Raw genomic sequence first — 21,902 nt, 5'->3', positions numbered from 1 at the left:
ATGTAAACATCACACACTGCACAATGATGGGCTGATTGCATTGGTGCCTGACCATTACTTGGCCCCCGCCATGCATTTATTACCTTTCAGCTTGAATATTCAAATATACTCCTGGTCACTCTCCCAGCTTCTACCTTCACTAAAGTTGAGGTCGTGTCCTAACCTGTGCTATTCACCCAAAACCCCTGTGCTCGCTGACCTCTGTTGGCTCTCAGTTAAGCAGTGTCTTGATCTTAAAATTTTCATTCCTGGTTTCAGCTTCCTCCATAGCCTGTATCTTTGCAAATCTCCTTCAGCCTTACAGCCTTCTGGTACATCTGTGCTGCTCTGAGTCTGGTCTCTTACATGGTGCCGATTTTAATTACCCCATGCTTGGTGGGCATGCCCTCAGCTGCCTGGGCCTTAAGCCCTGAAATCCTCTCTCAAAATCTCGTCAACTCCCCATATCTTACACTTTCTTTAAAACAATCCTTACAATCAACTTCTCTTCTGTTTATATCTCCTTATGTGGTATGATGTTAAATTATTTTGCGTGTGCTTTTATGGAGCACCTTTGAGCACTTTATTACATTAAAGATGCAATATTAATAAAAGTTGTTGAGACATGCAAAGTAGGACCAGCAGGAGGCCATTTAGCTCTTTGAGCCTGCTCCATCATTCGTTATGATCGCAGCTGATCATCCAACTCACTATCCTGTTCTTGTTTTCCTCTCATATCTTTGATCCCTTTAGCCCCCAGAGCTTTATCTAACTCTCTCTTGAAAACATAGTGTTTTGGCCTCAACATTTAAGGAGAGCTTTTAAAAGATATGCACAAAATAGATTCCTGAAGCCTGAGACTGCTTCATTTTTAATAGGTAATTGAAGTAATATTAATACAACCTTAAACTTAAGTTGGCTCTTTTCATGATGCTTATTCCAAAAGCCTTTCATTTATGACTTTTATTCCGTAACATATCACTTGCAACATTTTCTCCAATTCCCTGTATATATCATTCCCCCACTAAACCTTCTTGTTTATTACTTTTGTCCAGCACTAACTGGCAATGACCCTTCTTTCCCACAACTCAAATTCAAAAGACCCCCCCCTTCCTTTTCTATAAATCACTCCATATCCTCATCAAGGCTATTGTTGGATGTCTTCCTAATTTCTATAGGACTTATTACTGTAGCCTGCAAGCTTTCTCCTTTTCAGTAACTATTAAGAATTCTTCGTAGGAAGCTAGCAGCATTGGACTAATCAAGCTCAAATCGATTTGGTTCAACTCTGCAAAAATGAAGCAATGAAACTTTGCCATATTCCTTTAAAAAGATGCCAGCTTTCGAATATGTATGAACAGCTCCAGTTGGAGCTGACTCTGCATGGTGGCCTTGTACTTCTTCATGGATGTTCCTCCTGGACTTGCCAGAGAATCTCATGCAGACTGTTCACAACAGCTAAAGTTGTTATTGCCTGAGGAAAGGCACCTCGGGCAACTTGTGATTTGCAATGAAGAATGCCTGTAGCATTAAAGGGAAAAGTGAAATTCAGTGATATTTTTCAGAAGGCTTGGATGTGCAAAGCAAATAAACAGCTGGAATCACCTGACACATTCTGTGTTTAGAAAAAGCAAAGCATGACGATTAACTCATCCATCAAAGATAATAAAAATTACTATTGCTCAGAATTTGGTAATTATTCACACATGTGGTAACTTTGGAATTTATATGTGAGCAGGTTATACAAAATTCTTAAGGGTAGGAGATTCAGCCTAAGAACATAATATTCAATTTTCTTCAAAGATTCTGATATATTTAACTGTATATTTCTTCTTGTCTGCAGTAATGCTGGCATATGTTGAGAGTATATGAAATTATTCTGTAAAAATATCAACGTCACAGTTGTCACTCTTTAGAATGCTTTTGCATTACATAGAATCCCTACAGTGCAGAAGGAAGCTATTTGGTCCATCGAGTCTGCACCGACCACAGTGAAAATAATGTTGTTCTGAGGAGTTGCCCAGAGGATAGTTTCTAGTCGGATGTAGAGAGGAGATAGATACCATATTGGACCATGTGTCTGCAATGGAGTTTCGCTGAGAATCAGTGTGAATTTTGAAGTGGAGGAAGGCTATCTGCAGAAATCAAGCTATACCCGCTTTTGGGTAAAGAATGTTGGATTTCTTTCAATAGTGGGAGAAATCTCTCGGGAATATCAAAAATTAACGTGTTGAAGAATAGCCTAATATTAGAATTTTGTTTCACATTTCCATCCTCCCTGTTCTTTTTTAAATTACATTCTGCTGCAGTTTTTCTCATTTTGTTGGATATTTTCCTGCCTTTGTTTTCCTTCCTGTGTTACCGTGGTCTTTGATAGAACCATACAAAGCTGTGAGGGTGAGAACTCTTTAGGAGGCAAAATCAAGAGGACCAGAAAGGTAATTATTATTGACATCCTCACTGCTGACCTTCCTCGAGGGGAGACACTAAGGGTGTGGGGGTTGTCCCTTACAAGGATTCTATTTGATCCCAGAAATGTTAGCTTTACTGTGGATTCTACCGTCTCGTGCCAGAGTTACAGTGGAAGGATTCAAGCTATAATGTGTGTTTTTATGGCAATTATAATAGTTCTGCTTTGCTTAAATAAGCTGCTTCAGAATGTAAAAGCTATTATTTTGAGTTCCAGAATTGAATATAAACTTCAATATTATGTCCACTTAACCTGCATGTCTTTGGACTGTGGGAGGAACAGTAAAAAGTCTGACAACACCAGGTTTTAGTCCAACCGATTTATTTGATAGTAAACGCACAAGCTTTTGAGGTTTCCTCTTCGTCAGGTGACCTGACGAAGAGGGAAACCTCGAAAGCTTGTGCGTTTACTATCAAATAAATTGGTTGGTCTAAAACCTGGTGTTGTCAGATTTTTTACTGTGTTTACCCCAGTCCAACGCCGGCACATCCACATCATGACTGTGGGAGGAAACCAGAGCACCCAGAGGAAACCCACACAGACACGCAGAAAATGTGCAAACTCCACACAGACAGTGACCCAAGCCGGGAATTGAACCCGGGTCTTGGGCGCTGTGAGGCAGAATTGTTAACCACTGTACCACCCCGTGACAATGAGCTCATTTCATTGAATGAAGACCTGTCTTAAACTAGGTAACTTACCTTTCTCTGACTTTAGACGTGTAAAATGGAACCTTTGATTCACAAAAAAGAGATTGCAATAACTTTGCATTCAGATAGCAGAATTGAAGCTTGCAGATTATCTGACATTGAGGCGTTGCAAAAACTGTGCTGAAAATTCTAATTAGGAAATTGAATTACAGCCAAAACTGTGCATCACAGCATCCAGTATTTATTAAAATGCAAGTCAAAAAATGTTTAATCAAGTAATATGATGCGTGAAAATACAGCAGTTATCTTGAGAAAGAAACATTTCACAAAACGGAAAGGAAAACCATTGAAGGTCTTGTGACCAGGAAGAATATGGGACTTCATTAACCGATCTCCCCAACGACTCTGTGAAATCTGACTTTCCTTACTGATCGAGCAGGAGCTTGGCCAGTGACAGTGAGTGGTGAGAGTTTAAAACCCTGGACCGGGGTATTGGAGATCTGGAGCACAGGTTTGAGTTATTGAGAGTCACGGATGCAGCCCTTTCCTTTATTTCAGTAAAGCTCCGTTCTACCAGAGGACTGACCTTGACAAGGTTATTACAATTTAAAAAACAGCTTGTAAGAAATGACACGTTCAGAGACCACCATCTGAGCAGCTACTTAAACAGCAAAATGGTTGTGTATTGCATCCAGTCCACAACAGCTAGAGTATTGTGTGAAGTTCTGGAATCCACGTTTATAGGAGGGATGTGATGGCATTGGCAACAGTGCAGAGGAGATTTACCAGGATGCTGCCTGAGCTGGAGAGTTTCAGTTACTAAAGGAGATCGGATAGACTGGGCTTGTTTTCCTTGGAGCAAAGGAGACCGAGGGATGAGATGTATAAAATTATGAGAACGTAGAGAGATATGAAGAAACTTTCCCCTTGATGAGGGGAAACAGTGATTAGGAGGCATTGATTTAAGGTAAGGGACAGGAGGTGTGGAGGGGATCTGAGGAAAAACTTTTTCACCCAGAGGGTGGTGGAAATCTGGTACTCACTGTCTGAAAGGGTGGTGAAGGCAAAGATCCTTGTAACATTTAAGAAGTATTTAGATGCGCACTTGCGATGTCAAGGCATATAAATCTATGGGCTAAGTGCTTTAAAATAGGATTCGAATTAATGGATGGTGTGTCTTTGACTGGCACAGACTCAGTGGGCTGAAGGGTCCTTTCCTTGCTGCAGACCTCTATGACACAGATCTAATGGTTGCAGTGAGAATGGTGAATTTGTCTACAGCTGATTGCTAAGTCTTGATAAAGAACTCTGGCACAAGACTTCCTTGGCAGCATGTATGGAGGAAGCCAGGACACAATTTCTCCATCTTACTTCAAATGTCTCTGAGGCAAGCATGAGCCCCAGGATACACAAAGCTATTGTTAAGTAGTTCTCCAGAATAGGTATTGACAGGGTTGCTCCACTCTAGCTGACACCTGCAAATACTATCCCATCATTATTAAAAAGCAACCACTGCAAGGTGAAGATTTCAGGCTCTTTCAGGCAGATGCAGGGTAATACTAATAATATGAACTCAATTATAAATCATTAATAACAAATGATGATTAAAATTAATTGTTGGCGCTACAATGCATTCTTCTGGGAAGACAGACCAGCATTTAGATGCCACTGTTATCCTTAGCACGATATTAAACTTCAGTATTCTAAAATGTGCCCTCTGGTCAAAACTTTATTAGAGTTATTAGACAAGGTTGTCAAGGGTGGAAGTTGCTGTCAAATGCTAGGTTTAAGTCGCTCTGGGGCAACTGTCATCAAGCCGAGTGCACAACTCGGGAATGAGGGAGCTGTTTGCTTCAGGAATAGCCTCTCCCTGTGAATTCTCCACAGACCAATGTGTGAATACAATGTGGTCGAATTTTAATTATAGCTGTTGCAGTATCACTTGGAAAAATGATTACATCAATCAATGAAGTAAGACAGAGAAAGCAAACCATTGTGCGCCAAGCTGCTACAACTATTGTAGTTGTGTTCAGTTCACACATGCTGCAAAATATATGCCTGCTCCACCTAATGAGAGCAGTCTTTAACATATTGCTAGCAGTTCTGACACACCTTTTCCAGATGCTGCAACATGTGTGCACCTTTTATGTAAATTATGGGGCACAGTAATTGCAAGCTCCAGCATCTGAAAACTAGGAAACCATGAGCAAACTTGATCCATGACCACAATTGTAATTAAATTTAGATTATTGCTTCCACTCTCTTCATCTCACAGTAACACCTTCCTCCCTAAACCTGCCCCTTTAATAATCTCTTTTTTTAAAATCCATCCCTTCAATCTTTAGTAACCCTTTCAATCCTCTTCCTTCTTGGTTTGGCACTGTTTTCTTTACACCTCAATATGAATTGCTTTGGCACAATTGTTAACATTGAAGATGCTACACGTATTTTCCTTAATGGTCCTTGCAGTTTAGGAGGATGAATTGGCAGTAAACTTTCAATTATGTCTTTTATAGGTAACTGCCCTGCAGTTTGCCAATCAGTGCTTTTGTTGTAGAAAGCTTCCTGCCAACCCAGTAATCTAATGGGACATGGACTGTCATTGTCATCCACTTTCACTTTAAAACTCAATCATTGTTCTCTACTTGCCTAATAATCAGTACAAGTTGAATAAGTAATGAAACATTAGGGACCACCACTTATCCGTGGTGACAATAACTGTAGCAGCGGAGCTTGGGTGCAATGAGCAGATCAAATCGACGTTTAAAAAAAAACTGACGATGTAATTGAAATACATAAAAAGTTGCTCAATTTAAATAGCAGGGTAATTGGAATTGTGCATAAAAGGATTGCTGCACTATTTTAATTCATGTGTTTAATTCAAATTGCTGAATAATTTATTTAAAATGGGCAAAGGATGACTTTGAATCACCAGACATATCCCATAAGTAAAAGGAAGTGAGGAACATTGACTATGAGTGACGGAACACAGCTTCACGTGTGAGCTCTTAGATACGTGTTCCCAATCTCATCTGTGTGATTGTCAGCTTGTAAAGGGAACACATCTCCCCCATTGAGAGCATCAGAACTCAACCACCCTGTGTCAGTTCATCCATTGCTGAAACCCCACCCATGTCTTTGTTCTCCTCTAGAATTAATTATTCTGATGCACGTCTGGTCAACCAAAACCAAATCTCTTCATATCCTCACCCCTTCCTGTTTCTATCATCAACTCCCAACTTCCAACTCTCCAAGATATCTGTGCTCTACCAATTCTCCCACCTTTGGTGTAATCAGCTGCCCAGGTCCTAAGCTTTGCAAATGCCTTTAGAGTCATAGAGATTTACAGCATGGAAACAGGCCCTTTAGCCCAACTTGTCCATGCTGCCTTTTTTTTAAGAAAACCCCTAAACTAATCCCAATTGCCCACATTTGGCCCATATCCCCTTATATCCGTTGCACCCATGTAATGGCCTAAATGCTTTTTAAAAGATAAAATTGTGCCTGCCTCTACTACTGCTTCTGGCAACTTGTCCCAGACACTCTCCACCCTCTGTGTGAAAAAATTGCCCCCCTCTGGACACTTCTGTATCTCTCCCCTCTAACCTTAAACTCTTTAGTTTTAGACTCCCTACCTTTGGGAAAGGATTTTGACTATCTACCTTGTCTATGCCCCTCATTATTTTACAGACTTCTATAAGGTCACCTCTCAGCCTCCTACGCTCCAGAGGAAAAAGTCCCAGTCTATTCAGCCTCTCCTTATAACTCAATCCATTCAGTCCCGGTAGTATCCTAGTAAATCTTTTCTGCACTCTTTCTAGTTTAATAATATCCTTTCTATAATGGGGTGACCAGAATTGCACACAATATTCCAAGCATGGCCTTACAATGTCTTGTACAACTTCAAAAAGATGTCCCAACTCCTTTTCTGGTTTACTTATTCATAGACTAAGTCTGCTACAAAGAAAAAAGTGTATTTGTAAACATCTTATTTTTCCTACTGACACACACAAGCAACTAACTGATGTAATATTAGTGTGAGACTTTAATTACAAAGAATTAAAATTACACTGAATGTATAGCACAGAAACAGACCATTCAGCCCATCTGCTCAATGGTGGTATTTATGTTCTACATGGATCTTCTCCCACTCTATTTGCTTCATCTCACTGTTAATATAACCTGTTCCTTTCTGCCTCGCGTGTTTACCTAGTTTTCCTTAAATGCATCAATGCTATTTGTCTCGAATACTCTTTGTGGTCTCAAGTCCTACATCCTAACCACTCTCACCAATGCCTCTATATTCTGGAATTCGCTCTCTAAACTCCTCTGCCTTCACCTTGCTCTCTACTTTTTGAAACCCTCTTTAAAAGCCACCTTTTTGACCAATTTTTGGTGTCCCCTGGTAGTATCTCCTTTAGTTGAGCTTCCATTTTTTCCTCATGTCTCTGTGAAGCATCTTGATCTTTTTTTTTCCAAATGCTCAATTGAAATGCAAGCTTCAATCACTCATGTTTGTGCATTTCTGTGTAAATAATGGTATGATTCTTTATGACAGGCCCTAGCCAGAGAGATATGTAGAGAAATCCAAAGCAGGAGAACCCAACTGAAAAAGGCAAAGGTGAAAGAAATAAGTCATGATGGTCTTTCCAAAGAGTCTATCAACAGAGCTCAATCCATGGCGGCATCAATTCTAAATATTTCACAAAGTGATCTACAAGATATTTTGGATCTTGAGGATGAAGTGGTAAGAAATATTTGCACATGCATTCTAGTTATCAGTGTTATAAAGAAGTGAATAATAAATAGAGGAAAATGGTGTTTTAATAAGGAAAATTCCCCTTATGTAATATTTGTAAGATTGAGGTTAGTATTGTGAATGAAAAGAGCAATTCAGACTTATAACCAATAAGTAAGTCTTTGTGATTTTGAATTTAGGTTACTCTTCTTTCTTCTTGAGTAATTAATTGCAACCAACCTTTTGTTATTTTTATTTGATAACTTGTATTATTCAGTTGTAACCTTTCAGATATAACACTTGTGTGACCACAAATGACTCATGCAAACTTACACAAATCTGGGCAAACTACAAGTTAGCAGATCCTATTGGGGTGCTCTAAGCTTGGCCCTTCACAGGATTAGTCCTTGGCGTAATCTTATATGGCTAAATTTGAAGTCTTCCTCTGTCAGCAGCGTGTGAGATCTTGCAGAATAGTAGCTGCCATTGTCTTTTTATAAATGTCTTTATTTCATTATCCCCAAGTGCTATCTTCCATCATGGAAGATGAGGATTCATCAATTACTAGCAATTATTATAAGTTGTAAGAGTGTATGTGCTGTGTACTCGCTGTCAGACAGTGAAGATCATGGTAATTGTTTCAGTTCAGAAATCACACTGAGATTCGGGGTAGGTGTGTTCAGCCAGGATCTGCAGTCCAACAGGGGCAGCACAGGCAAATACTTTTGCCACAGTGTTCTGCAGCGAGATACCTCAATAATTGTTGCAATCACTGCAGTCTCCCTTGTTCTTGCACAGGGTCACAATCTTGGCATCACTCATTTATAAGGGTACAGCCCCTCTCTCCTGCAGAGATAGAGAAGCTTGTGTAGATGCTGTGGGAGTGCTGATGTCACATGCTTGATGAGTTCAGGTGGTATAGCATCACTGTTCAGTAAGATCATAGCTAATCTGCTTGTGATCTCACCTTTCACTTTGAGTTATCGAGCAATGAGATTTTCCTGCAGAGAATTGTGTATATGAGAATATAAATGAAAAAATACATGCATTGCTAGAGCACCTTTCTCAACCTCAGGAAGCCCAAAGAGTTTTGGAGCCAATTAAGTTCTTTTAAAGTGTCATCACTGTTGTAATGTAGAAAATGCAGCAGTTTATTCACAGCAAGATCCTACACGTTGCAGCATGACAATGACTTGATCAGCTATATTAAAGATATTTGTTGACTGATAAATGTTGTTCCGGGCACCGGGGGGGTGGATTTCTCCTGCCCATATAGCTAGAGTCAAAATGGCATAAAATAAGACTGTTCAGCCCATTGAGTCTATGCTGACTGTATAGAGCAATCTAATCAGTCCCATTCCCCCATTCTATCCCATGGGCCCTACCAGCTTCTTTCCTTCGTGTGCCCAATTCTTTTGAATTCATTGATCACCTCCACTTCCACACCTTTGTAGATAGAGAGCTCCAGCTCATTGCCACTCACTGTATAAAAATGTTCTTCCTTGCAATTCCCTGCAACCCTTGCAATAACTTTGAATAGTGCCATGTTTGACAGAGGGGGCAGAGAGGATTTCCATTTCTTATCTAAAAGACAGCTTTTCCAACTGTGCAGCACTCCCTCAGTGCTTCAGTGGAATTCAGGCCTAGATTATATGCTCAAGCCTCCAGAGTGAATCTTGAAACAGTTAACCTTATAAACATCTGTGCTCCAACACTGCACCATTGTAGAGGTGAAAGACCAGTCCACTGAGAGGCTTTACACTCTTATCAGCAGAATCCCCAAGTCAGAATATCTTTACCTTTTGAGATATTTCAATGTAAAAGTGTGCACTGACCATGCGGCATGGCCCTTCTGTCTCAGACATCATGGCCTGGCACAGATGAATAAGCAAGGACAGAAACCCCTTGAGCTTTGCTGCGATCGTGAGCTTCATGTACTTAACAGCTTCTTTCAGAACAAACCACTCCACAAGGCGTGCTGCTGATTTCTAAGATCAGGACATTGACACCAACAGGATCCGATCAACACCAGATGTGAATCTTTGAACAGCACACGCTATCTAACAGACTACTGGGCCTTGAGCCAAGGATGACTGCTTACAACTTGGCCAGAGTATCCAGGTGCCCTTTGACACAGAATGATGGGGGCATGCATGAAGAGATCACAAAGGCAACAAAGTTCATCAGCAAAGTAAAAGGCTCCATTGAAAATAAAGGCAGGAAAAGTTATCACTGACTGCAGTAAACAATGAAGTGATGAGTGGAAGACTCTGGGAGAATTCTGATTTCAAGGAAGCTCTAGACACCATAGAGAGCTGCCTGTCCTGAAGGATTTGGATGTTGAACCCACAGTGGAAGAGCTTAGCAAAGCTATGGACTCACTTGCCATGGGCAAAGGGGCAGGTACTGATGCTATACCACCTGAACTCATCAAGCATGGGACGTCAGCACTCCCACAGCATCTGCACAAACTTCTCTATATCTGCGGGAGAGAGGGGCTGTACCCTTATAAATGAGTGATGCAAAGATTGTGACCCTGTGCAAGAACAAGGGAGACTGCAGTGATTGCAACAATTATTGAGGTATCTCTCTGCAGAACATTGTGGCAAAAGTATTTGCCTGTGCTGCCCCTGTTGGACTGCAGATCCTGGCTGAACACACCTACCCCGAATCTCTGTGCGATTTCTGAACGACAATTGACGTGATCTTCCCAGTCTGACAATGACAGGAGAAATGCTGTGAACAATAGAGACCATTTTGTATTGCCTTCCTCAATCTGACCAAGGCATTTGATCACATGAGCAACGACAGTTTGTTTAAGTTGCTGGAGAAAATTGACTGCCCATCAAAACTGTTCCAATGATTGCCTCTTCCCATGATAGCATGATTGGTAAGGTCAGTTTAGCTGGGGCAACATCAGGATCCTTTGATACCCACAGTGGGGTCAAACAAGGTTGTATCTGGCACTGACACTCTTTGGCATCTTCTTCTCTGCTGCTGTCATTTGCCTTTAGGTCATCTACAGGCAGTTTTTATTTACATAGCAGAACTGACAGAACTGTTCTGCCTCACTCACCTGAGATCCAAGACAAAAATGTGTTCTGTGCACCTACACCCAAGGGACTGTAGTAGTTCAAGAAGGCAGCTCACCATCACCTTTTCAAGGACAACTATGGACAGGCAGTAAGTGCTGGCCTAGCCAGCGATGCCCACAGCCTGTAAATTAATAAAAGTAAGTCCTCATCAGAGAGTTATTCTACACTGATAATGCCGCATTAACATTCCACACTGAGGAACATCTTCAGTCACAAATGGACAGACTCTCTCACACCTGTAAAGAGTTTGGTATGACCATCGGCATCAGAAAATCTTGTCTGATAGGCTTCTTATTGGTCACAGTTTAAATAATTAAATACAGTCTGATTTGGAAAAGGCGTATCCTTGTGAAAAAGAAACTTAAAACTTTGTTGTGACCAACTGTGGGTATTGAATAGAGGAGAGCCAGTCCTCACCTGGTTATAACAATTCTCCGTGTATTGTCATGTGCTGGCTGGCAGTTTGAACTTCTCTCTAACTTTACCAGCTTTCATTGTTACGTATGCACCACGTATGAAGCCCATTGTTCCTCTGCCTGGTTACTCACAGGCTCTTCATCAATAGCCAATATCTCATCAATAAGCCTTTGCGTCTCACCCAGTTCCTTTCCTCAATCTTGTGGGGTTTTTCTTCAAGGGCATGTTTATCTGATTGTACCTGACTGCAATGCTGATCATGTTTGTGCTGTGGTAAGTAGTGTTCTTGAGGTGTACCTGGTAGAGCTCTGGGTTCCCTTTGCTCTGTGAAAAGCAGATGGAGCATTATGAATGCATAAGCTTTCTTGACCATCTGTCCCACAGTGAGATCTCAGACAGGAAAAGAGAAAAAAATCCTTTTTTTAACCAGTCATCTATAAAACGGCACACCAAACCTTTTACACTTTGGAAATAACCCTGTAATATGCTAAGCAATAATCTTGATCGTGCAGCAGTTGGCTTAATGTGAGCACATTTTCATTTCCTGTTGTGACTTTTTTATTGTAATATAATTTCAGGTTTTCAAGTGAGTAATTCATCTTTCATTATTTTCTACATAAAATCCTTGACAAGATGATATCAGAATTGAGATATTACAGCTACTGTATTAGGAAAGACTGAAAATGTTGCAGCAGCTCCCTTTAGAAAAGAGAAGATTTAGAAGTGAACTGATAGAGGTCTTGAAAATTAGGAATGGGTTGGACAGGGGAGATGTGGAGAGTAGGGTCTGAACCTTGACTCCCAGTAGCAGGAGTGTTAGCGTTATATAAACAGAGGATGCAGAGATGCTTCAGCATTATTAGAACAGGCTGAGTGAGTGAGCATATACATGGCAGAGATAGTATACTGGAGATAAATGTGAGATTATCCACTTTGGTAGCAAAAATTGGAAAGCAGATCATTATTTGAATGGATGTAAATTGAGAGAGGTGGATACTCAGGTGAGGCCTGGTGTCCTCGTGCATCAGTCACTGAAAATAAGCACACAGGTACAGCAGGCAGTAAAACAGGCAAGTGTTGGCCTTCATAGCGAGAGAACTTGAGTAAAGGGATAGGGATGTTTTGCTGCAATTGTATAGGGCGTTGTGAGGCCACACCTGGAGTGTTGTGTAGTTTTGGTGTCCTTATCTGAGGAAGCAGACTATCAAATTTTTTTTTAGTTTTTCTACATGTCACAAGTAGGCTTACGCTAGCACTGCAACAAAGTTACTGTGACGACCCCCTCGTTGCCACACTCCGGCATCTGTTTGGGTACACTGAGTGAGCATGGCCAATGCACCTAAACAACACATCTTTCAGACTGTGGGAGGAAGCTGCATCACCCGGAGGAAACCCATGCAGAAACAGGGAGAACATGCAGACTCCACACAGACAGTGACCCAAGCTGAAAATCAAACCCGCAGCAGTGCTAACCACTGAGCCCCCATGCCCCCCCAAGAGGGAGTGCAGTGAAGGTTGAAGAGCTGATTCCTGGCATGGCTAGTCTGTCTTATAAGGAGAGACAAAGTCAGTTAGGATTGTATTTATTGGAATTTAGAAGAGTGAGGGGGAATCTCATAGAAACTTATTAAATTCCAGCAGGATTAGACAGGGTACATTTAGAATGTTCCCAGTACTGGGGGGGTCCAGAACTAGGGGGTCATCACTTGAGGATTTTGAGGACTGAGGTGAGCAGAAATTTCTTCACCCAGAGAGTGGTGAATGTATGGAATTCACTCCCACAGAAGGTAGTTGAGGCCAAAACGTTGTCTGATTTCAAGAAGAAATTAGATATAGCTCTTGGGGCTAAAGGGATCGAGGGAAATGGGGAGAAGGGGGGATCAGGATATTGAATTTAATGATTAGCCATGATCATAGTGAATGGCGGAGCAGAGGGCCAAATAGCCCACTCCTGCTTCTAGTTTCTACGGCTTTGTGTTAAACTGCAAATAATCTGAAATGAGAACCCAACTCGCTATTTTCCAGAATGAATGGAGGCAAGGCAGGGAGCAGGCACCAATCTGCTCACAGGAAGCAGTTTGGTTATTTATTATCATCATGAAGATATCTACCTTTATTTTTAAGAGCTGCCAAATTCTTAATTCATGTCAGCCAGGTTTCCCAGGCCTCGGAAAGAATCCTGCAAGTGAGATAGCACTGGACCTACCTGATCTGCACTGCAGCCTTGCACAAGATAAATTGAAGATAGTTACTAATAAATCCAGTAGGGAATTAAGGAGAAATTTCTTTACTGAGGGTGGTTAGAATGTAGAGCTTGCTCCTGCAAGGAGTGGTTGAGGCAAATAGCTTAGATTCAAATGGAAGGTAGCCGAGTATGTGGGAGACAGGGCTGAAATTGGGTGGATGGAATGGCAGGGGACTTGTGCAGTCTCAACCTGCTGAGCTAAATTACCTATTTTTGTGATGTGGATTATGTAATTCTGTTTAACTATGAATTAAGCGAATAAGACTAATCTTAATAAAGTACAAGGAGCATCTTAACATCATGTCATCTTTTATTCACCTGTAGGAAGCAGAAAAAAGTAATAAGGATTTACAGAAAGATCAGAACTGGCTGGCTGAAATTCAGAGGATTCTGGAAGACCAGGTATTGAGATATCTTGTGTGTTCATAATATTTTGTAGCTTAGTGTAGCCTAAATATAGTAAGAAACAACTAAGCCTCGCAGGTTCGTTATACAAAAAAAATTAAAATAGTTATTGTAGAAATTCAAATGGTAAATCATTGGTAATTATTTAGGCATAAAAGTATTTATAAATTAATCCTATGCTTTTACTTTACTTGGTTCCATTTCTCAGTTCAGCTTTTGAATTTACCGATCTGCAGAGTTTTATTGTTTTAACATAAAATAGCTTTCATGCCATATTTACTTAAACTAATACTTTAACACACTGATGGTTTCACTGATGTAACTAATTCGAAGCTGAAGATGTGATTTATTTATCTAAATTAAAACCACATTTTATGACATTATAACATAGATTTCATCATTGGTGCTTGCTCTCAGAATGCCAAATCTGCATGGGAATAAGAATAAAATAATGGATCTGTGCAATGGCAAGGCAAATTAACAAGGCAAGGCTATTACTTCCAAAAGGTCTATTGCATCAAAAACAGTGGTCCACACAGAAAGCTCTAGAAGCAGGCTTATCCCCAGTGGCAGTAGGTAGAGAATTGAATGCAGAGGCAAAGGTAGTCATGTGTTTCAGAGCAGCACAGCTCACCACAGGCTAGCCAAGTGGTTTTACATTCATTGATCTGTACAGATCTTTCCCTGCCATCGGGGATAGGAAGGCAACTAGAAATGCAAGTTGTGAATGATGTGCTTTTGAAACCTTGTGTTTGTGCTGCTGTTTTTGTTCCATTCCACAGCACATGAGATCCTGATGCACAAATGCAGAATCACTTCAGAAGTGGCCCAGCAATTTCAGTGCAACATTGCAGAGGTCATTTTATTCATTTTCTTCGGACAGTGAGGGGATATAGAAGTGCTTGGCTATTAGAGGCAATAATACCGTGAAGATGCATATACAGCACTGGATAGAGACAATTATATGTGAAATATTACAGCATCTGTGGTACCATTCAGATCATAGTGGCCTTTTGGTTTTTACATCTCTCCCTCTCTTTCATTTTCTCTCCTACTCCCTCTCCTTCCCCTCCCTTGCTAAGAATAAATCAAGCCTGGAGAGGAATTAAACAAAGACATCAATGGGGTGGAGTGATCAGAGACTTATAAAACAGACTGTAAATATAAATATATTTGAATAATCAGACCCACATTGGGGTTCAGGAAGGTCTGGTGATCAAGCAATAGTAAATGCTTTAAATGTATACCTCGGCCACGATTCTCCCATTCAGATGCCAGGTTTCCAGCGGCATCTGCTCCGCACTGGAAATCAGCAGGGAGGTGCAGAAAAGATTTAAATAAAATTTAGTTTTGGGTCTGCTGGCCTCTCCTACTCCTCCAGAAAGTTTCACTCCAGGGGGGGTTACACCAGCTCCTCACTAACAGGACGCTAGTGGCCCAACTCTGCTGGAGCGAAGGGGGGGGGGCAGTCGGGGCCCCCGGAGGGTCGGGCAGCAGCGGGTACCTCCTGGGCACTGGCATCCCAGCAGAGCCAGCCTGGGCCCTGTAGCACTATCCAAAGGGCCAAGTACCAATGCCCGGGGGCACCTTGACACTGTCCATCAGGCATGACACAGTACCAAAGAGGTGGGGCCTGATGGGGCAGGTCCTGGTAAGGTGATTGGTGGGGGTGGAGGGGTCCTGCTGCCACCCTGCAGTTGAAATTGGTCGGAGAAGGAGGGAGGCCAGCAATCAGGGCAAAGGTGGGGAGGCAGCCTGCTGAAGGGTCAGCACTGCAGGGAGAGGGGTGGCTTGGGACTGGGCCTGGGGATGGTCAGGGACCAGCAATCGGGCCAGAAAGGCAGTGTTGTGGGGGCCACGGGGCTCGCCCGCAATCGAGTTGGCCTCCCAGTTGCTGGCTATCAGCACAGGCCACTGCGTATGCGCTGATCTTGGCACTGACAGATCAACACATTCGCAGTGGGCCCATTCAGCGGGCTGATTTCAGTCTCTCCAGCAGGGATAGGCCCCACCCCCTGAAATGTAATGATCTCCACATTCGTGGCTTGTGCAGCGCACAGAGTGTAGGAGATTCTTTAATCTCCCACTGAGAAAATCAACATGAATTACTCCAGTTTTCACGCAAATTTGACGCTTAGAATTTTTTGGGGAGAATTCTGCCCCTTATGTTTCTATTCATGGAGAAGTCCTTCAACAGATTTCTGAGTATTGAGATGTAATTTCCAGCAGAAGTACGAGAGATTCTAAGGGAAAGATAAATTAGTAAGGAGCTGATGGACATATTGAAGGAAACCAAGGGCTCAGATCCAGACCTTGATGCTGGCAATTAATGAATGAAATAGCTATTGAAATTGTTTTTGCCTTATTAGCCACCTCCAGGGAATCTTTGGAAACTAAGATTTGTATTTTTATGATTCATTGTTCTAACTGTGTGGTCTAAGACCTCACTGCTGTCTTTACAGCTACTGCTCCAATCCCATCAACCTCCCTTCTGCTGTACGAATTGACCAAATAATGTGTAGTCTTTAAGATTAACTTGAATCTGAGCTGACCTTACTCCAGATCTAATCTGTCACCAAAACAGTCATTTTACTTCACTGTAGAATAGTTCCCTATCCCCCAAGCATGACCTTAACTGTTAATTTTGATGATCTCCATCCTATTATAAATACGAAGTTTATGAAATTATGTTTTGGACTAACGAAGGAAGTCATGGGATCTGTTCTGAGATCTGCCTGACAACAAACCCGGATTGATTTCTGTAAAGATGGTGTAATGTGTTTGCACATGGAGGCAATGGCAGAACCATCTGTGTTTACAGTGGTTAGACTGCTAGCCTACAGAGTCCCACAGGTTGTTGAGAATGTTGGTTTGTACGCAGTTATGCTTTAAACTGCCTGCTTACTTTGAAGATAAAATAGAGTTGGGTCTCAAGGATAGTGAATCAGTATTTTTACCTGGATACATGGCCCACATACATATGAAAATACAAAATAAGAGCAAAAGTAGGCCGTTCGGCCCCTTGAGCTTCCTGTAAGATCATGACTGAATCTGAATTTGAATTTGTTTTCAAATTCCACATGCCCATTTATCCCTGATAGCCTCTAGTTCCCTGCTGAACAAGAATCTATCTTGCTCCACTTTTACAAAATGTTCAATGACCCCCACCTCCACCACCTTTTAAAGTAAAAAGTTCCAAAGTTGCACAGCCCTGCGAGAGAAAAAAATTCTGCTCATTTCTGTCCAAAAAAGGTGACTCTAATTTTCAAACAGTATCTCCTGGCCTCTGGACATATCCACAAGAGGAAACATCCTTTCTATGTCCACCTTATTGAAACCGTTCAAGATTTCACATACCTCAATCAAGGCATCCCTCGGTCTTCTAAACTCCAACAAAAACAAGCCCAGTCTGTACAACTTTCTCACATAAAACAACCCACTCATTCCAGGTATCAATCTAATAAAAAGATAAAGTCACCATACTCCCAGATGACCATAGGCTGCTCTCCCCTTTGAGGGGGAGAACTGGCTGGTGGTGACTTAACCTGAAGATCACCACACCTCAATCCTGTTGGCGTCGCTCTGCATCACAACCAGCTGTTCAGTAAACTCAGCTAAATCTATAACACGCCACCTCCCGCCAGCAGTAAACATATGGGTGGAAGGCCGGAGAACCTCGCCGAAGCAGTCTACCAGGATCTGGAAGAGAGGGAGATCTAGGGGCCATTAATCTTTATGGTTCATTGTAAGGAATGTGGGTGTGAGCTTGCACTCAGATTCAAAAGACCAAATTCATGAAGATTTGACAAGAGGCTTTGTCAAGCTTGCTCAGTTTTGTGAAGGATAGGTCATGCCTCACAAACCTTATTGAGTTCTTTGAAAAGGTGACCAAAGCAGTGGATGAGGGTAAAGCAATTGATGTGGTGTACATGGATTTCTGTAAAGCGTTTGATAACGTTTCCCACAGTGAGCTATTGCAGAAGATATGGAGGCATGGGATTGAGGGTGATTTAGCGGTTTGGATCAGAAATTGGCTAGCTGTAAGAAGACAGAGGGTGGTGGTTGTTGGGGAATGTTCATCCTGGAGTTCAGTTACTAGTGGTGTACTGCAAGGATCTGTTTTGGGGCCACTGTTATTTGTCATTTTTATAAATGACCTGGATGAGGGCGTAGAAGGATGGATTAGTAAATCTGCGGATGACACTAAAGTCGGTGGAGTTGTGGACAGTGTGGAAGGATGTTGCAGATTACAGAGGGACATAGATAAGCTGCAGAGCTGGGCTGAGAGGTGGCAAATGGAGTTTAATGCAGAAAAGTGTGAAGTGATTCACTTTGGAAGAAATAACAGGATTACAGAGTACTGGGCTAATGGTAAGATACTTGGTAGTGTCGACGAGCGGAGAGATCTCAGTGTCCATGTACATAGATCCCTGAAAGTTGGCACCCAGGTTGATAGGGTTGTTAAGAAGGCGTACGGTGTGTTAGCTTTTATTGGTAGAGGGATTGAGTTTCGGAGCCGTGAGGTCATGTTGCAGCTGTACAAAACTCTGGTGCTGCCGCACTTGGAATGTTGGGTACAGTTCTGGTCGCTGCATTATAGGAAGGTTGTGGAAGCATTGGAAAGGGTGCAGAGGAGGTTTACCAGGATGTTGCCTGGTGTGGTGGGAAGATCTTATGAGGAAAGGTTGAGGGACGTGAGGCTGTTTTCGTTAGAGAGAAGGTTAAGAGGTGACTTAATAGAGGCATATAAGATGAACAGAGGATTAGATAGGGTGGACAGTGAGAGCCTTTTTCCTCGGACAGTGACGGCTGGCAAAAGGGAACCTAGCTTTAAATTGAGGGGGTGATAGATATAGGACAGATGTCAGAGGTAGGTTCTTTACTCAGAGTAGTCAGGGCGTGGGATGCCCTGCCTGCAGCAGTAGTGGATTCGCCAACATTAAGGGCATTTAAATGGTCATTGGATGATATTGGATAAACATATGGATGATATTGGAATAGTGTTGGTTAGATGGGCTTTAGATTGGTTTCACAGGTCGGCGCAACATCAAGGGCCGAGGGGTCTGTAGTGCGCTGTTATGTTCTATGCCAGGAAAAACTCGCATTCTGTAAGTCAGTTCTAGATTAAAAGTTACAAGGCTACCAAAGGGAAAAAACAGAAGTAGACACTTGGAAGCTGAGAACGATTTTCGACTGAGTTTGAGAAAATTGATTTTGATTTGATTTATTATTGTCAAATGTATTAGTATATAGTGAAAAGTATTGTTTCTTGCATGTGATACGGACAAAGCATACCGTTCATAGAGAATTGTGTGGAGTTTGCACATTCTTTTAGGGGTAAGTTTTTCACTCAGAGGGTGGTGAGTGAGTGGAATTGGCTGCTGTCGGTGGTGGTAGAGGCAAACTCGCTGGGGTCTTTTAAAAGACTTCTGGATGAGTGTATGGGATGTAATGGGATTGGGAGTTACAGATAGTTCTATGGCTCGGTAGGTATAGATGTGATCAGCGCAACTTGTGGGCCGAAGGGCCTGTTTGTGCTGTAGTGTTCTATGTTCTATTCTCCTCGTGTCTGTGAGGGTTTCCTCCGGGTGCCCTGGTTTCCTCCCACAGTCTAAAGATGTGCGGATTAGGTTGATTGGCCATTGTAAAGTTGCCCTGTAGTGTCCTAAGATGCTTAGGTTAGAGGGATTAGTGGGTAAACTGTGTAAGGATATGGGGGTAGGGCCTGAGTGGGGCTGATTGTGTCAGTGCAGACTCGATGGGCCAAAGGGCCTCTTTCTGCACCGTAAGGTTCTATGATTCTATGAACTTGAGAGACAATATGAAGTATAACCATGAAGTTGGAGAGTTTAAAGTACAAGTTGTCTATAAAAATAAGTGTTTATTTAACAGGGTTTTATTCTGTTTATTACAGCAAGAGTCTTAAACCATAAAATCTTGTCATGCTTTAAGCTATCAACTGGAAGTTTCAATTCTATTTCTAAACACTAACAGTCTCTTGGGAAATTGTAACAATCCCCCATCTCCCCTCACCCTGTCTTTCCTCCTCCATCCATTCCCAATCTTAGTTCATCAAAATGTTTTGGCTTACATAGGTTATTGCAGAAGGTCAGGGGACTTGGAGTTGGGGGTAGGGTGTTAGCGTGAATAGAGGACTGGTTGTCAAATAGGAGGCAGAGAGTGGGGGTCAATGGGTGCTATTCGGATTGGCGGTTGGCGACTAGTGGAGTGCCCCAGGGGTCGGTGCTGGGGCCTCAGCTATTTGCCATTTATATAGATGATCTGGAGGAGGGAACCGAGTGTATGGTGTCAAAATTTGCTGATGACACCAAGATTGTGGAATGGCAAATTGTGCGGAGTGTGTGGAGAGTCTGCAGAAGGATCTAGATAGGCTGGGCAAATGGGCCAGGAAATGGCAAATGGAATTTAATGTTGGCAAGTGCGAGGTGGTCCACTTTGGTAGGAATAATGGTAGGAAGGACTATTACTTACATGGTGAAAAACTGCTGCAGGCAACAGTGCAGAGGGACCTCGGGGTCCTTGTGCATGAGTCGCAAAAACCCAGCCTGCAGGTGCAGCAGGTGGTCAGGAAGGCTAATGGGATGCTGGCCTTCATAGCGAGGGGGATTGAATATAAAAGTAGGGAGGTCTTGCTGCGGCTGTATAGGGCATTGGTGAGGCCGCAGCTGGAGTACTGTGTGCAGTTTTGGTCGCCGTACTTACGCAAGGATATTTTGGCCTTTGGAGGGAGTGCAGAGGAGGTTTACTAGGCTGATACCGGAGTTGAGAGGGTTGAGCTATGAGGAGAGGCTGAATAAACTAGGCTTGTACTCGTTAGAGTTTAGAAGAATGAGGGGAGATCTCATTGAGACGTATAAGATGATGAATGGGATGGATAGGATAGAGGTGGAGAGGCTCTTCCCGCTCAGAAAGGACAGTAGGACTAGAGGGCACAGCCTCAAGATAAAGGGGGGGTGGTTTAGAACGGAGTTGAGGAGGAACTTCTTCACTCAAAGGGTGGTGAATCTCTGGAATTCTCTGCCCGTTGAGGTGGTGGAGGCTGCCTCGCTAAATATTTTTAAGACGCGGGTTGATGGGTTTTTGATAAGTGAGGGGATTAAGGGTTATGGGGAGAGGGCGGGAATGTGGAACTGAGATACGACAGATCAGCCATGATCTTATTGAATGGCAGGGCAGGCTCGAAGAGCTAGATGGCCTACTCCTGCTCCTATTTCTTATGTTCTTATGTTCTTATTACATTTTTCCTCATTGCCCTCCAAGGTATCTGCATTACTCTTCATTCTCTGCTGTTATTCTGAGTCGCTATTTAGAGTTTTGTTGAAAAATCTCAAAAATCCATTATGCCATCCTTTAGCAAGTTCTTTAAGACCTATGTGTATAATTGCATGATCAGTCTTCCACAATCTCGCCCATTCCATGTTTAGCCTATTTCCTTTGTTAAGGTGTCAGCAATGTCAAGTTGATACATGAATGCAAGTTGCTGTTTGTGTTATAGAATAATGCTGCAATTACCTCGCGTGTGCAAGTATCATTCTTTCTAATGCATTCTTAAATATAAGTTTTAAACAGGGAAGGGTTAGAGGTGGCTGTTCTCAGCATCATAATTTTATCAATAAAAATGGCTGCCCCTCTAGCAAGCCAATATAAAATATGTTCGGTAATGAGATCACTGCAGTATCACAATATTATTAGTTGTTTATATTCTGCAATAAATTAGAACACCTGAAGAGTGGTTCATAGCTTTGTGACCTTTTCTGAGGGATTCACTTGCAGTCAATTCATGTTTTCCTCACAGCTGGACAGCTGTTTATTACCATGTCTTCCTGTATTCTGCGCAATATTTTCTACAGAGACTGTGCACGGCTTGTTAGTGGGAACTGAA

General features: G+C 42.2%; 1 protein-coding gene across 2 annotated transcripts in view; it reads left to right on the top strand.

Moving 5' to 3' along the window:
* cntln (centlein, centrosomal protein) overlaps window positions 1-21,902 on the top strand; it is a 337,725-nt gene that overhangs the window by 290,098 nt on the left and 25,725 nt on the right. For both annotated transcript variants that reach the window (XM_080188296.1, XM_080188295.1), the window contains exons 25-26: window positions 7,658-7,846; window positions 13,919-13,996. In XM_080188296.1, coding sequence (XP_080044422.1) covers window positions 7,658-7,846; window positions 13,919-13,996 — 267 coding nt within the window. The remainder of the gene's footprint in view (window positions 1-7,657; window positions 7,847-13,918; window positions 13,997-21,902) is intronic.

Source organism: Carcharhinus amblyrhynchos, chromosome 5 (genome assembly GCF_965287045.1).
Source record: "Carcharhinus amblyrhynchos chromosome 5, sCarAmb.v2.hapA, whole genome shotgun sequence".
In the NCBI taxonomy this organism is placed as follows: domain Eukaryota; kingdom Metazoa; phylum Chordata; class Chondrichthyes; order Carcharhiniformes; family Carcharhinidae; genus Carcharhinus; species Carcharhinus amblyrhynchos.
This window is presented reverse-complemented; position numbering and strand designations above follow the sequence as displayed.